We start from the raw sequence: 16506 nt of genomic DNA, 5'->3' as shown, positions 1-16506 counted from the left end.
TGGGATGAGACTCATTTTCTTTAATTTAGAAATTATGTTTAAGAATCTAATAAAAATTTTAAACTAAGCCCATGCAGATCAGTACCTGAAGGAAGAAGTTTTATAACCTTTAGCTAGGTTCACTAATATCCCCTTTTGTGTGTAATCATGCTGCATTGTGTATCTCTAACTCAAATTCTAGTGACTTAAATAGATGTACAGACCTCAGCAGTGTCATGTAGCAATTTAAATTCATTAATATTAAATAAAACTTAGTTTCTTATTTAACTTCTTATTTGCATTAGCCACACTGGGTGCTCAAAAGCCACATGTGGCTAGGAGCTGGTGGGATAGAGGACATTTTGTAGAAAGTTCTATGATACTGTAGTCCTTTCTGCTGATGGCATAGGTTAACAAGATTAATAGGGATTCCGGGTGAAAGGGGAAGAGAATTCAGAATATATTTCCAAAGTAGTATTTTCTTGGTCAATGTCTCTAAATACTTTTTTCTTTCACACACAGAGTCTTTGTCATTGTAAATAACCGTGTCTTTTTATCTTTCATAGCTATTGCTTTAATACTGATGAAACAAACCTTGAATCTGCTACATGAGGGAGATTATAATTTAATGAATAACTTAAAGTATTAATTGTCTCTATTGTAATAACAGATTGTCAATTGAAGAGAATACACTTTTGAATGCATGGTACTTTATTTAAACACACATATATACAATAACAACAAAGGAAAACACTGTAGAATTCAGCACAATGGTCTCATGCATTGGTAGGACAGGCCGACACTCATTGTACAGAATGAAATATGGGTTGAAAATAGGAAAAGCCTGGAGAGCCAACTTCATTTCCCATCACCACATAGAAGGATCTTCAAGCCTGTAAAATACAAGGAGCAGAGCATGTAAGAGAAGATGTCTGACTTTCTGGGAGGTTTCTAAGAGTGAGATATTCAGTTCTGAACTAAAAGATGATCAGAAACTCTTAAAAGGTTTCCTCTCAGGACTCTAAACAAAAGGCCATGTGGAAGAGCACAGACCCTGAGACAACTGTACTGTGGCAAAGCGCAGCTGAGCTGCTCTCACTCATGTTAATGTGTGTCTCAGTCAAATCTCTGGAGGAGTATTTAAAAGGCTCTCCATATATCAAAGGAGTGAGGAACTCCACAATATTTCTGAAGATCAAAACTGTAAGAATCACACGAAACTATAACAAGTAAGTTAGTGTTGCTCAATTCTGAATTTGGTTCTGTTGTTTTCTTACAAGACTTTTTATGTAGCAAGATGTTATTTGTTAACTACAAAGAGCCCTTTTAAATATAATAGTATTCACAAGCAACTTCAAAACTATCAACTTTCATCTCCTTCTAATTGCACAGGATTGAATCTGTCAATCAGGGTGTAATTAACTTTATTTCACGCACTGTTATTTCAGGCCATAAAACAAATCCAGCAGCAGAGTTATAAGTAGGTCTGAATCATAATTTTCCTAATCTTACATAGACAAAGCCTTCCCTAACTTCACTGTGCCAAACATTATATACTTGTCAATAAAACATTCAAAGGTATTTATTGCTTAGTATTAAAAACAATCTTTATGAATTTTCCATCTGTTTCTCTTACATTTGCTATTTATATCTGGGCTGGTATATGGGTTTTTTGTTTTTTTTTTTTACTTCAAAATCATTATTTCCCTTTGAACAACATCTGCCAGCTCGATCCTTATACCCCTCATTCCAGCTGGCCATTTCACAAGGGATTGGAGAGAGGGTAGGAGTGAAGATAGGTGGCCCTGTGGATTTTTAGGGAGATGAAGAGCGATGCAGCAGTCACACTAAGTGTGCTAGTGACCTCTCCTGGGGAAGTCAGTTTTTGATGTGGTAGAGCAGTGGGTTTCAGACAGACAAGGTCCCTCAGACAGGAGCAGACCCTGTCTTGTGCCTTGTGATCGTACTGTGGGTAGATGCAGGAGGCAAGGGCAGCATAGTCAGGGGTCAGGAAAATATAAGCAGGTGAAGCTTCTTTTTGGAAGCAGTCCTTGTCCAGGCTGTCCAGAGAATCCTTAATGGTGAACATTTAGATTTTGTTGGGCACCTTTTCCCTCAACAGATCCACACTCCAATAAGTACTGAATCTACAGATAAGTTTCTAAGAATAATATCATTCAACAGTCATTCACTGAATGTAATAAATTACTATGTTGAGCTGTGATATGTCAAATAGTAATCCAGAGTGCCTGATTTATCTATAGATTCATGTAAAACCAGAAAAGCTAGAGTCACATAACACTTCCTAGAACATAAAGGCATTTCACTTAATATATGCAAATTAAAGATTCTCCTAGTCAAAAATTGATAGTTGGTATTTCCATGGGCCTACTCTATGCTCCTCCCAATTTTAACAATGCTAGAAATTCCACACAGAATAATTTTTGAGCTAAAAGTTACTTATATTTAGAATTGTCAAATGAGCATCAAATAATATAGGCTAGAAAATGTTACCTCAAGGAAGCTGACAGATTTACCAATGAGTAAAAAGAAAGGTCCTCCCTGCCTGATTATCCATTCCCATTCCTCCCCTACCCCAGTTTGGAAGCCTTCATTCCAATGACTCCCACCTTCCCCTGGACACCTGGAGCTCTGTAACAGCATCCCCACCATAATGTCATACCTAGTTCTGGGGACGTTTTCTGTGCTTTCTCTCATTAAGAGGTCTGAAATCAGTGTCTCAGGGCTGGATCGTTTTCCATATCTGTAAAAATAAAAAGATAGAAAAGAAAAAGTCTTAAAAAGGTAGTCTACCATCTGGGATACTAAACCTAAAAGTTATTTTCAGTTGCTCATCTGCTAATAAGTATTCTGGGTATATGAAGCCATCAGAAATATTATCATAAATAAGATTTTAATTTTATATTATCTGAATTTGCTTAAATAACTTAGCTCATTATTTAAACTGAACCAAAATTCCTAGACAGATTCTTTCATACGGTCATCAATCATATATATATGATAGGAAGTGTAAAATCACAGAAGCATGATTTTAAAATGTTTCTATTAGTTTATGTGCTATAGTTCTGATAACACATAGCAGTTGAAATCTTAGTTAGCAGACCAAATGATATTCCAGAAACAGCCCCCTCAAGAGGGGGAGACCAGCAGAATGATGTTCAAAATCCACCTATGTCTCTGAATCTGTTTTCTCATTCATAAAATAAAACCATAACCCTTGCTTCAATGAGAGTCTTTGTGAAAATACAATGTGAAATGCGAGTCCTAATGCTTTGATAATGCCAGAATGATACTCAAATACACATTACTGCCACTGGGCTATATCCATCCTTACAGCTACACCAAATCCTGGATCTTGGATTTTCCATATTTATGTTCAAGACATCAAAAACTAAAAGCCTTTCCTGATGCTGTGACTTTAACCTTCTCCATAAGTATAAAGGAATCCTATTGGTCCATGGTTTCATGTTTATGGGGTTTCTTTTTTCTGTCATGTACCAGTATCTGATTGGGATAGTATATGAATGCAAGATTCCATTTACCTGTGAAGGCAGTATAAGCTACCTGCTTCAGGATGCTGCTAAAAGGTTTGACAAGTTAACATCTAATTACATTTTTTTAAGAGATTACTTCCCCCTTTCTCTGAAAGGCATTAAACAGGAGCAGCTGCTTTGTTTACACAAGAGAACTTAGCCTGGGATGGGCTGGTTAACTAATAGGTACAACAGCTAAACAAAGCCGGCAGAGGGTTTGCTCCAACTGCCTATGGAGTACAACTAAATCCAAATGTTTAGGGAGAATTTCGTATCATTGCTCCCTTGCTGAGAGTCAAGAGAAGAAATGCCCTGAAACCCTTACTCCCTCTCCCATCATTTGTAAGATTTTTTCAGGGATTTTCTGGAGGTGTGATACCAAACTCTAAGCTGCTGCTTGTTCTTAGTTATTGTGTTTATCAGTTGATTATACTAATCTTAAAACTCTTAGGCAGCCTTAATTCACTTATCTTCATCACGCTCCACTGGATAAAAGAACTAGCAACTATGTTCTCCAATTTACCAGTAAAGAGCCTAAATCGGTAATAGCAGGGTTTACACAGTCATAAACTGGCACCCAGGACAGCAATGTTCACAACTCTTCCTTCTTTAATTAATTCTGTATTATCCTTCTTCTCTATAATCCTTTTGCTTTCAAAGACAAAGTCTCTGGGGACAAAGATTCTCAAACCTGGCTGCACATTATAATCATCTAGGGAGCTTTAAATGAAACACTATAAAAGCCCAGGCCCCATCTCTAGTGAGTCTAATTTAATTGGTCAGGGGTGGAAGCCAACGTCCATATATTTTTAAAGCACCTCGGGTGATCTAATGTGCAGCCAGGATAGAGAAACACCCTGTAACCTGGGGGTGAGTTGCTCAACTTTGACACTACTGACATTTTGGGCCAGATAATTCTTCATTGTATGGAATGGTCTTGGGCATATGGGGATGTTTAGCAGAGTCACTGTCCTCTAGGCACTAGATGCTCGTAGTACCCATCTCTGGTTGTAACAATAAAAACTGTCTCCAATGCCAAATATTCTAGAGACCATAAAAATTATCTCAGCTGAGTCTGTTGGTCCAGGGAACTATGTAAGCAAAATGCAATAGACTTCTACTCTACAATAAGCAATGCATCTTTCAGAAGCAGTGAACCAGGGGTATATACAGCACCAGGAATATAGTTTTAAAACACAGAGTAATAGAGAAAGGAAGAAAGAATGATTTCAGATGAACATATATGCCATATTCAAATACAATCACAAATGACGCTCTAATTTTCAAAGCACACACTTGTGTGCATGAGTGGGCATCTATGGTGGGAAGGCAATGATTGCATATTGAACAGATGTCAGGGAAGTAGGAGCCTCTGATGGTGTCTAAGCAGGAATTTAGATGAAGATGACACAGAAAAACTCCCTCCGGGACCAGCTATCCACCTAACCTGAATCCCTTCCAAAGAAACTCAAGTTCCCTTTCCCTTATTTTTTCTTCATCAGACCCTATTGATCAGATTTTAAGAGATTATCAACCAATATTATTTCATTGATTCTGTGCAAACTGGGACTTTTTCATAAGACCCTCAGGGCATGCCTTTTTGATGAAACAAAGAAGATAGCTACTTCAGAAGCACAAATTCTCCCCCATTTGGAGCCTTTTTAGCTACATTCTAACTTATAAACAGAAAAAATATGATTTAAACAAACCCAAACAAAAATACCAATACTTTACAATACAGACTTAAAATGTGTTCACTGAGTAACATTAACATTTCTAAAGGGTTCATCCTTTATAGCTCCTTAATGTCATTTAATGTCAATAATTAAGAATAAATGATTTACAATGAACAGTGCACCAATTTTGGAAATAAATTGTAAATCCTACATTATCTGTGAAATACTTTGGATTTGACTTTTCATTTACTATTTGATGTTGAAATTGAAAATGTGATCTTTTATTTTGACTTTCTGGAAGTTCAGAATAAAGTTAGCCATTTCTCAGATTTTGTGTAATCCCTGGATTTACGCTAGACTTTCGGTGCTAGACTAGTGTGATTTTTTTCTTAACAAAACAGTGTTCATACGTTCTTGCTATCAAGTGGGGAAATTCTCCATCTTAGATCAACTGTTTTCATGCTACGTTCCTAATTTTTGGGATTGGGATTCTCAAGAATGGGGCTGAGCCTGTAAGAAATGCTGTGCAGAGAAAGAAGCATCGAAGTTGTACTTTGCTTCAGCACTGACACCCAGATCCCCAGGGCAGGTTGGAGGGTCTGGCCACCTCTTCAGTGCTCAGGCCTTTTCCTCCTTGGTTTTCTTCAGTAGGTGTTCTGTTTTTCAAAGACACCAAGTTGGCTTTTGTCTCTATAGCCTTTCTGGGCGCACCCCTCCCCCTCTGCCTGGAGTTTTCCTATGGAGGTTGCTAGACAGGCCCCCACCAGCTCAAAGCAACAACAAAAGACCCAAAGGTGGGCTGGAGGAGGTCCCCAGACAGAAGGCCGGAGAATTTGACTCTGGGTTCCGTACTTAGTGACTGCAATTGGAGAAAACCCTGCCCAATTTGTGCATTTTGTGCTCTGCTGAGTATGTGCCTGATACGGCCCTGCCCCGGGATATAGGAAGAAAAAGTCCTTGTGGTCTAATCTCCCCAGAATCTGTGGTTGGGCTGCACCGCTCTCCCGAGCTCCTTCCGCGGAATCCACCCACCTCTGCCTGGTGATGAGGTTGATGTAGTGTCGCAGCGCCGAGTAGTATCTGGCCATGTCTTCCGCCGGTGCGTTCTCGCCCGGGTTGTCTGGCTTGGAGGGGTACGCTTCGGCCAGCGCACCCAAGCACACGAGCAGAGACAGGGCGAGGGTCAGTCCGGACAGCCCCAGTCGCTTGCTACCTAGCATCTGCGGGACAGAAGGCTCAGTGGAGGGCACTTGGGGATCCAGAGGACGCATGCATGCATGCGCTTCTCTCCTTGCTACAACCCGAGATCCGCAGTCCGCTCCCGTCCCAGTCCCGAAGGAAGAAGCCAGTTCGGGGAGCAGGACTTTGGGGCTTAACACACCTTGTGGCCCGGCCGGCCCCTCTGCCCCGCCCCCAAACTCGAGCAACTTGTTCCAAGTCTCGAGGAGGGAGAGTCGCGCGGCGACGTTTAAAACAGAATTAGATGCTCCTTCCTCGGAGTTAAAGGATGGCCACTTTCCTCCCCACGTCCCCACGCCCTTCTGGGAAGAGAAAACTTTCTCCTCTGTTACTTTTGGTCAGCCTGGCTGCAAGCGAAGGCTGAGATTCCGTCGGGGTGACAACTGAGGTGACAAGGGGAAGGGAATTCCTCCCCACGCTAGCCCGTCTCAGGTCTGATTCCGAGCCTCTAGGGGTGACAGACGTGGGGCTCCCGACGCCCGGGACTCCTTATTCGGGGAACCTGCCCTGGAAGCCTGCGTCCCGCGCGCTGAAATCTAGGCTTCCTGGCTGCTCCCCGGGGAGATGGCCGGCTGCCCAGGGACAGGGTTCCCGCGTTCTCCTTCCACGTCCTCCAAAACATGACCCAGAGGACCGCCCCGCCAGGAGGGCCAGGGAGAAGGGCAGATAGACGATCGCACAGAACTAAGAAGGGGCTAGTGGAACGTGGGCGCCAAGGAAGACTAGCGGGCGCCCGGGTGCGAAGCCGGTCAAGTCCGGTGCGCAGAGGTCCGGGCCCCAGGCGCGACCCTCGCAGGGCTCCCCGGCTCCGCAGGAGGACATCGCGCCGGGGCAAGTTCAGCGGCGCCCCCTGCCAGGCGGGTCGGGGCACTTACCGTGGCTGGCGAGCGGCGTGGCGGGGCGGCGGGAGCTCTGCTGTGGGGCGCGTCTCTCCGAGGGGTGAGAGCGGACTGCCGGGGTGCAGACAGCGGGTCGCAACTGAGCTTTTATGGCGCTCCTTCGCCGCGCAGGAGGAGCCCGGGCAGTCGCGCTTGGGTGAGTCCCACCCGCCACTTCCCGCCCCCGTGTGGCGGGGGGAGGGGCAGCCGCACGAGTGCCAGCTTCAGGAGCCACCCCCACCCCAACTCTCCTTCCCCGGGCTCCGCCAGGAGAAGGGGGGCCTGGGCCAGCGAGGGCGACGCGGCACGCTCCAAGCGCGCCGGACAGCGTCACCGCCCGAGGTGCCGGCCCTTCGAGGTCCTGTTCAGACCCAGCTTTCCGGCATCCCGCGATAAGCGCAGCCAGGTCTCTGTCGCCTGCCGCCGGAATTACCAACCCCCGGGCGCGGGCTAGAGGGTCCCCGAATACTGTACCAGGTGGAACAGCTCCGTGGCACCCTCGAGGGGCACAACCGCGCGCTCTCCGAGGGAGGCAGCTGGGCGCGCAGGTTCCTCCCCAACCCACACTTAAAGTAGGTGGAAGGCGGCTGCCCGAAGTCCTGGCTTGAGGGTCCCAAACGCCACTTGGTGAGGAGCTGAAAACGCGCCTCTGAGGTTCGGTCCCCTTCCCCACCTGGGTTTTCTAGATCAGCCCAGCCCAAGCTCTTGCCCCAAAGCAGCGAGCCCAGGTGGGTCCTTGTCTGAAAGAGTGAACTGACTCCCCTCAAAACTCCCAGAGGCAGAACAGTGGAAACAGCCTCCTCGCTTGCTAGAAAAGAGCTTGTCTCCAGTTTCTGGAGACCTTTTGGTTCATAGTGGCGGTAAAGGACCGGCAGTTTATCTGGTAGCCCTTGTGAAGCCCTAAGTGCGTTCAATGGACGTTGAGGCTGTAGACTCTTACTGAAACGAAACAAGTACAAAATGTTCAGCTTTAATTTCTACATCGCGTTAAATCTGTTGAATGAATATGAAAGATGCAGAAATGATCCTTACAGGACCAGTATTACACAGTCTACTGAAATCTTGTTTTCCTGAGTGAATGCTCCTGGAGGTCTGACTCTTTCGAGCTAAAATGGTATCTTGGGAAAGTAAAGTGTAAACACATTATTTTAATGCTAAGCTAACAAGTGATTCTATTAAACTGACCCTTGTGTTTGTGGCTGTTTGGACAGTAGTGAAGAAAGCAATCTGTGTGAGAGAGATAGAGGACAGAGAGAGGGAGGGAGGGCGGAGGGAGAGAGAGAGAGAGAGAGAGAGAGAGAGAGAGAGAGAGAGAGAGAGATTGTGTGTATAATGAAATGATAACTGAAAGACCAACATCCCTAAGCTGGGTGACTGTGTTTTCTAAATTACATTAAACACACATCCGGCACATAATGTCAAGGCTCTTGGAATTGCTCGTGGGTGCTTACATGGGAAACTTTGGTTAAAAAACAAAACAAAACAAAACAGCAAAACATCTAATTTACAGCCCGTTATTGGTAAGGAAAAGCACACTGTGTTCAATAAAATAATCTTTTTGCAGTGTATCGCAGATTCCTATCAGCTAAAACCTAGACTTCGCAGACATCACTGAATTTGGAAGAAATTACTTCTAAGGAATGAGGAGCACTTCTGGAATGGGGAGCACTGTGGAAAAATCAGAACTTATTCTCAGAGGGCAGCATCTGGAGATTGAAAGTCAGGGAGTGATGTGTCCTGTAAATATCCTCACATCCTTGGTTCTCTCCTGTCTAGGCAAAGCTGTGCCTTGAACTCTAAACGTTTTGTGTCTCTCAGGACTGCGTCCTATCAATCGCCTCCTCGTTCCTATAGTTTTCTTTAGACCTCCCTCAGCTTATAAATTTGCTTGGTTTTGTTGCACGAAAGTAACAAAGCAAAATCAAACCCCTAAATGAAAAACACCAATTGTCACTCAACCTTCTAACTGCTAATCATTTCACTCTTCTGTTTCAAAGTGAAGTGTGTTTATGTATATGATTATTTTCATAGTGTTGTTGAGATATTAAAATATACCAAGCTACATGTGTTTAAAATATTCAGTTGGATATGTTCATATGTGTGTATATATCCACAAAGCCAACACTACAATCCAGAAAATGAATATATACTTATGTCTCATACCCCCAAAATTTCCTGTTGTACCTTTCCTCCCCCTGTCCTTTCCTGTATTGGTCTGCTTCCTGTCACTATCGATTTATTTGTATTTTCTAGAATTGTGTACAAATATAATTCCATCGTATGTGTTCTTTTTCCACCTTCTTTTACTCAGAACCATTATTTTTAGATCTACACATGATGAAGCATACATCAATAGCTCATTCTTTTAATTGCTGAGTTTTCCACTATAGGACATACCCCAAATATTTTAATCAATTTGACTGCTCATGGACTTTGAGCTGTTTCCAGTTTAGATTATTGTGGATAATGTTGCAATGGCATTCATTTATAATTTATCATAGGAACATAATCTTTCATTTCTCTAGGGAAGATCCAAGCAGAATGATTTGTCATATGGTGAGCATAGATTGACCTAGAGTTCACTGATAGTCTATTTTTGTTTTGCTCTTTTTTTCTCTGTGTTTTATTTTGGATAGTTTCTTTTGCTATACCTTCGAGTTCACTGATCTTTTTGTGCTCTGTCTGCTTTCTGTGAATCTTACCCAGCCAGTTTGCACTTTGGACAATGTAACTCTCATATTTAGAATATCGGTCAAATCTCTTTTATGTCTTCCATGTTTCTGAATACATATTATTAATAACTTTGGAGTATGTCAGCCATCTGTGTCACTATTGTTTGTGGTTGATTTTTCTCCACATTATGGCTTCTATTTTCCTGTGTATGCCTTGTAATTTTTGATAGGATATCAGACATGGTAAATTTAATCAAATTGTTGTTTGATGGATATTTGTATTTCTATAATTATTTTTGATTTTGTTCTGGGACCCAGTTAAAAACTTGGAAACAATCCATTGGGTCTCACACTTAATTATTTCCCACTTTTGAAGCAAGACCCTTCTTCTTAAACTGATGACTGATACCCTCTGGAAGGGAGAGTTTGTCCCTCCGGCTGTTGAGACAGGCACCATTCCCAGGCCTTTGTGAGCCTTAGGACAACCTTTACTTTCATCCTCTTGTGTGGTTCTTTTTCTAGTCATGAGTGGTTCCTTCATGTGCATGATCACTGCAGACCTGGAGTGTTCTCTCCCCGGGTACTCCCTGCCCTGGCTTCTCACACTTCCTGCTCCAGCTCCTCTCCCAGGCTGATTAAGTTCCATCTCCTGCCTTGCAGCCTGGAGCGGTTTCTTCCTGCAATAAGCTCGGGCCTTTGTAGGGCTCCTCTCATTTGTTTTCCATCTCTGAGATACAGTTGTCCTCCATTGGCCGATGTCTTGTGTTTTGAGTTTTGTTTTCTATACTTTTGTCAAGGGTTTTAGTTGATTCAGATGGGAGAGTAAATCCAGTTTCCGCTTCTTCATCTTGGCCAGCAGAGAAAGTCTCCTGTCAAGACTTTTTAGAAAAGATATTTCTGCTGTTGCCTCTGCTTCTTCACCTTAGGTTTGGCCTGAAAACCACTGCAGTGTATGTTCTGTCTGAATGAAGCTGCTGAAGCTGCTATCGGTAGAACTCACGGCACGACGCCATGTGGACTTCACCTGTTGTTTCACTGCTCTTGATCATTCCCTTTTCCGAGCTCTTCTGATTCATCTCCTTCCTGGGTTTGCCACAGTGGCCATTGCTGACCCATCCTTCTAAGCCTCAGGCCCCAGCTTTAACTTTCCCACTCACACACACTGACCAACCAACCGCATCTACTCCAGTAGCTGTGAGTCTGAATCTCTACCTCCGGCTTGGGTTTTATACCTGGAATCCTGGGCTATTACTCACTTATGAAAATCTCTATCAAGTATTTGAAATTTAGATTATCTAAAATGGACCTTCCATTAACAAATCCTTAGTTGTATATACTATGACATCCAGAATATTTTCAAAGTCCTTCCATTGCAACACAAAGCCTCATGTATTCTGGTCCCTACCTACCGCCTAGGCTCATCTAATTTTTTCCTTTACTCCATCTTCCTGTCCATTGATTTTCTTTTTACTTCTTAAATCTGTCAGTCACCTTTTACCCTGGGACTTCACTGTGCTATATCCTCTCTTTCTGGAATATTCTACGTCTTAACTCTTTACCTGGCCAACCCCTTACTTACACATCCTTCTAGTTTCATTTTGAAGTGTCATTTCTTCATAGATTTTTCAGTCATTCGGGCTAATTTAAGTCTGTCATTATAATCCCTTATGGAATCCTTATGCAGCTCTTTAAATGCATGTAGCTACAGTTCAATTGTGCATGTATTATCTTGTTATTGTATTGCTATTTGTTAAATACCTATATTCATTACTTTCACAAGCAAAGGAATAACGTATTTTTATTTACTGCTGCATCCCTCGTATTCGGTAGATTCCCAATAAATATGTGTTCATCGGAATAAATATTTTTATGCAACTGAGGTTTATAACTGAATTTTAGAAAGACCTGCTATAATTTAGAATGTGGATTAGCAAACTACATCCTATGTACCACCTCTCTTCTTCCATCTGATTTTTGTAAATAAATTTTTATTATAACAGCCATATCGATTCACTTTCATACTGTTTAGTATGTAAGCTAATACTAAACAGTAAGCTACTGTTTAGTATTCCTGCTATAAGAAAAATTTTAAAAATTACAATAGAAATTGCATAGTCCACAAAGTCTAAACTATTTATTCTCTGGCTCTTTGGAGAAGGTATGCAGACTTTTGATTAGAACTTAAATATTTTATCACAGTAACAGAAGCAATCTGAGGGTTTTTAATATGCTAGTCTTGTTTCTGCCCAGGACCTTTCCTTATGCTATCTTCTGTACCTGGCACATTCTTCCTTCTGTTGATCTTTGCTAGGAAACTACCACTTGTCCTTTATGTTTTACTTTTACATGATCCCACAATCCAGACTATTCCTCTCTGCCTCACCTCACTGTGTGGTTCCCTAGTACCCTAAAATTTTCCCTTCAGTGTCTCATAGCTGTATCTGCCTATTTAGTTACATAATCATTTGATGTCTCTAATGTCTCATAATTGTAAGTTTCATGAGAATAAGGATGTAGGCTCTGTTCATCAGTACAGTCTCAAAACACAAAGTAATACTTGGCTCTCTCTAGGGGCTCAATACAAATTTGTTAAATAATACTGAGATTTGTATGTCATTATATATAATTGGTACCCACAGTTTTTTAGGGTTTTAGTAGTCTGACAGATAATCTTCTCACCTCAAAGTCGTTTATAGTCAGAAGTCAGTTATAAAGATCAATATACTCAGTTTAGCACTAGTAAACTGGGTGGTAGGATATATCCTTAGCTCTACTTGCTGTTGGTTTAAGAAACAAATTTGAGTCTTGCCATTTATATTTTACTTCAAACAATCCTAACAAAGCAGTTTTACATGCTTTGCTTCCTTTCTAGAATTATTTTTAATTTTAATGACTTCTTTTAGCACCCACATATGTATATTCAAACACTATGCTTATTATTTATCTTATATATAAGCATTTTCTTTCAGGTTCCTGCCTCAAAGAATTTAAATGAATTGTCACTATAGAAGGTTAGTAAGGAATAAGAAAATTAATGTAATTATCTTTTTTAATACCTTTGTTCCCATGCACCACCAAAAGCTTTGCAAATGACAATAAGCCAAGCAACATTATTTTGGGATGGAAACATTCCCAGTGGAAATGGAATTTTTTTAAAAATAGCACAATTAATTTTGATGTTAGAAAATGAAGGAAAGGAGGACAAAAACTTTACATTTTATAGTAACCTAGAAGACAGTCTGAGTTTACATTGTCAAAGTTAATTAAAGATCAGAGGTAATAATCTAACAGTGTAGCTTTATTTTTTATAATAATCTGAATTATTTTTTCTTAGTAAGTTTATACCACTCATATTTATGTTATATACTTTCTAAAATTAATTTTAAATTGGGTAGTGCATACTGAAAGCCAGAAATATACCTCAAAAAGATGCACTTTAAGACATCTTGCTCCTATTGCTACCAACGTTTGCTCCATTTCCTGCCTTCCACTCAGGTAATCATTTTTATTAATCTCTTGTGGATCTTTCCTGACTTTATATAAATATAAGCAAAAATAAACATTTACTCTTATATTTCTTCTTTTTTAGTAAACAAAAGGCAAAGATTATATACAAGTGTTCATTTTTGTTTTATATTTAATGCTTTTCTTTTTTTAATGCTATTCTTGGACATCTTTCCATTTTTTCCACAGCCACCTTCAGGTTTTTTAAAAAAAACATTTTTAAGCACTTAAAAATGATTTCATTGTATGGATGTATTATGATTTATTCTACTAGTACTTCTTTTTTGTTTGTTTGTTAGTTTTTCCAGTACCATGAATGGAACTCATGACCTCACACTTGCCAGGCAGGCACTGTGCCACTGAGCTAAATCCCCAGCCCCACTACTAGTACTTCTCAATGAGCACTTTGCTTGCTTTTAATCTGCTGCTATTAAATAGTACCCAACTAGTAACTTTATACATACATCATCTCTTACATATACATATATATCTGCAGAAAAATTTCTCAAAAACTGGGATAATAAGTTTAGAAGATACTTTTAAATACCACGCCCACTTGCCGTATTGATCTTCATAGGGAATTTTAAAAGTCTGATTCCCGTTAACAATCTAAGATCTGTCTATTTTCTTATATCTTAAACAGTAGTATGGTCACACTTTGGTTTCTAAGCACCAGATATCCATAAAGCAGGTATTTCAGGGTACTTTAGATTTCATTTCTTTTATTGTGAGTTTAAGCCTCCATACACATATTTAAAAGCCATTTGAACCCCTTTTTGTAAGATGTCTGTTCATCATTTTTCTTCTGGGATGTTGATCTTTTTAAAATCAATTTTGCTTATTTCTTTAATAAATATTATGAAGAGCCACTGGTGCCAAGCTGTACACTAAGTGCTTGAGATGCACCCAAAACCAAAGTATATGCCAGACCTACAGTGCAATAAGGAGGTAAATAATAAACATATGAAGAGAAAAAGGAGGTGCGTTGGTAGACAGTAATGAGTTCTATGAAGAAAAGGAGAGTGAATGGGATCAGGGGAGAACTGGGGGCGACATGGATATTCCCCAAAGACTGGAGGAAGGTGTGTCACCAAGCTAGAGAAAAACCTACTGTGAAGACCCAGAGATGGGCAGATCCCGGTATTTTCCCTATCAGTAAGGAGGCCACTGTAGCCGAAACAAGTAGAGGGCGGAGGACAGCAGGAGATGCTGAATTCTCAGAGGGTGGAGGAGGAGCGTCGTAGCTGGCCTGCCATGCTTGGACGGAATTTGAGATTGGAGAGTCCCTGCAGTTTTGAATTCCAGGAGTGATGTGACTGAACTCGTGTTGTAGGTCGCCTGTCACTTGGGTGCTGTGTTGAAAACCGGGTGGTGGGGACCTGAGTGGAAACAGGAAGCCAGCTACGTGGGCGGTGGAGTGCCAGGGAGAGGTGCCACGGGGCCTAGGGCTAGGGAGGAAGTAAGGCAGGACTGAGAAATTGTTGGATCCCAGACACAGTATCAAGGTAGCAGCTGGACATGGTGCCACAGGTCTGTACTGGAGGCTCTGGGAGGCTGAGACAGGAGGACCTAGAGTTCAAGGCCAGCCTGGGCAAATTAGCAATTCGGTGAGACCCTGTATCAAAAAAATATATATATTTTTTTGAGATAGGGTGTCTCTATGTCGTTCAGGCTGGCCTTGAACTCATTATGTAGCCCAGGCTGGCCTCAAAGTTCTGGCAATCCTCCTCCCTCAGCCTCTCAAGTGTTGGGATTATAGACGTGTGTCACCATGCCCAGCTCAAAATTTAAAAAAAAAAATTAAAGGGCCAGGAATATAGCTCAGAGCCACACAGTGTTTAAGAAAGAAGGAAAGGAAGTAAAGACAACTTCAGATTATTTTAACTGAGCAACTAATAGACAACATTGCCCCAACTTTAATGGGAAGCAGGTATAAGGAAGGGCATTGGAGTTCCGGTGAAGAGATGTCAAGATTTCTATGTCTATTAGACTCTAAGGAGTGACAGTAGTTGTGCGTATAGATCTTGGGTTAAGTAAGGTGAGAAATCTAGCTTTGAGCCAGAAACTCCAGATTTCCTCATCCTTTGTTGGCGTATGATGCTGTGACAATACAGGGTGGATAAACTCACCAAGGAATTGAGGGAAGAGGCTCTCCCCAAGTGGAGTCCTGCAGTGAGCCAGCCCTGAGAGGTCAGCAGGTGAGACAGACAAGCAGAGTAGCCTGAGGTAGGACTGGAGAGGCAGAGGAAAGCCAGGAGTTAGATGTTAGGTGTCCTAGGTGCCAAGTGCAAAACTGTTTTCAAGAAGAAAGAAGTGAACACTGTATCAAATGGTGCTGCAAAATTACCTAAGGCACGGGCTGAAGTTGACCCTTCACATGATCAATATGGGAATGCTGAGGACAGCAGTTTCGTAACCAGGTGTGGTGGCAACACTTATAATCCCAGCCATCTGAGATGCTAAATTAGAACTGAAAGCCTGAGGCCACCGAGCAACTTGGCAAGCCCTTGTTTCAAAAGCACAAAGAGGAAAGGGGTGTAGCTCAGTGGTAGAGCATCCCTGGGTTTGATCCTCAGGACTCAAAGAAATAAAAACAAAAGGGAGCAGTTTGGGGGGACTGGCAGTACAAACACCACGGGATTGGGATTGAGAGAGGGAAAGAACGCGCTCAAAGATGCTGAAGATACTTTGCTGTGGGGAGTTTCAACACAAAGGATAGAAAGGCAGGGCCATAACTGTGGAGGAAACAGGGTCAAAAGAAAGGCCTTCAAGATGGAAGAAAGAGCATGTTACCCTGACCAATGCAATGATGGAGACGAAGGAGAAAATGATAATGAAGGAGAGTTTCTAGAAGGTCATGTATTTTGGGAGATTTTTATGTGCTTGTGAAATGAATTGCAAAAATGTATTGGTGGCTTTTCATTTATCTTTTGGCTTTGTGTAATGTACTATTTTTGCCTTAAAGAGGTTTCAAATTTGCAATTGACTCTGTGTGGCATTTTTT

The 16506-nt window shown here is 41.6% G+C and overlaps 1 protein-coding gene across 1 annotated transcript; it reads right to left on the bottom strand.

Annotated features, from left to right (window-relative positions):
• Positions 1 to 669: 669 nt before the first annotated feature.
• Positions 670 to 7514, bottom strand: Npy (neuropeptide Y). The gene is made up of 4 exons (XM_005377419.2): positions 7324 to 7514; positions 6242 to 6429; positions 2663 to 2743; positions 670 to 872 (listed from the first exon to the last, which is right to left on the bottom strand). The coding sequence occupies exons 2-4, from the start codon at positions 6427 to 6429 to the stop codon at positions 848 to 850; spliced, it is 294 nt and encodes a 97-aa protein (XP_005377476.1). The 5' UTR covers positions 7324 to 7514; the 3' UTR covers positions 670 to 847.
• Between the last annotated feature and the right edge of the window lie 8992 nt (positions 7515 to 16506).

The sequence above is a fragment of the Chinchilla lanigera genome, unplaced genomic scaffold, assembly GCF_000276665.1.
Source record: "Chinchilla lanigera isolate Chin_1 unplaced genomic scaffold, ChiLan1.0 scaffold00009, whole genome shotgun sequence".
Taxonomy (NCBI): domain Eukaryota; kingdom Metazoa; phylum Chordata; class Mammalia; order Rodentia; family Chinchillidae; genus Chinchilla; species Chinchilla lanigera.
Note: the sequence above shows the minus strand (reverse complement) of the source record. Positions and strands in the feature narration are given on the sequence as shown.

What these genes read in the sequence shown, in the direction of transcription:
- Npy (XM_005377419.2), bottom strand. Translation starts at nt 6,429, where the DNA reads ATGCTAGGTAGCAAGCGACTGGGGCTGTCCGGACTGACCCTCGCCCTG. An exon ending in AACCTCATCACCAGGCAGAG is followed by an intron (nt 2,744 to 6,241) that starts GTGGGTGGATTC and finishes TTATTTTTACAG; the next exon opens with ATATGGAAAACGATCCAGCC. An exon ending in GAAAACGTCCCCAGAACTAG is followed by an intron (nt 873 to 2,662) that starts GTATGACATTAT and finishes TGTATTTTACAG; the next exon opens with GCTTGAAGATCCTTCTATGT.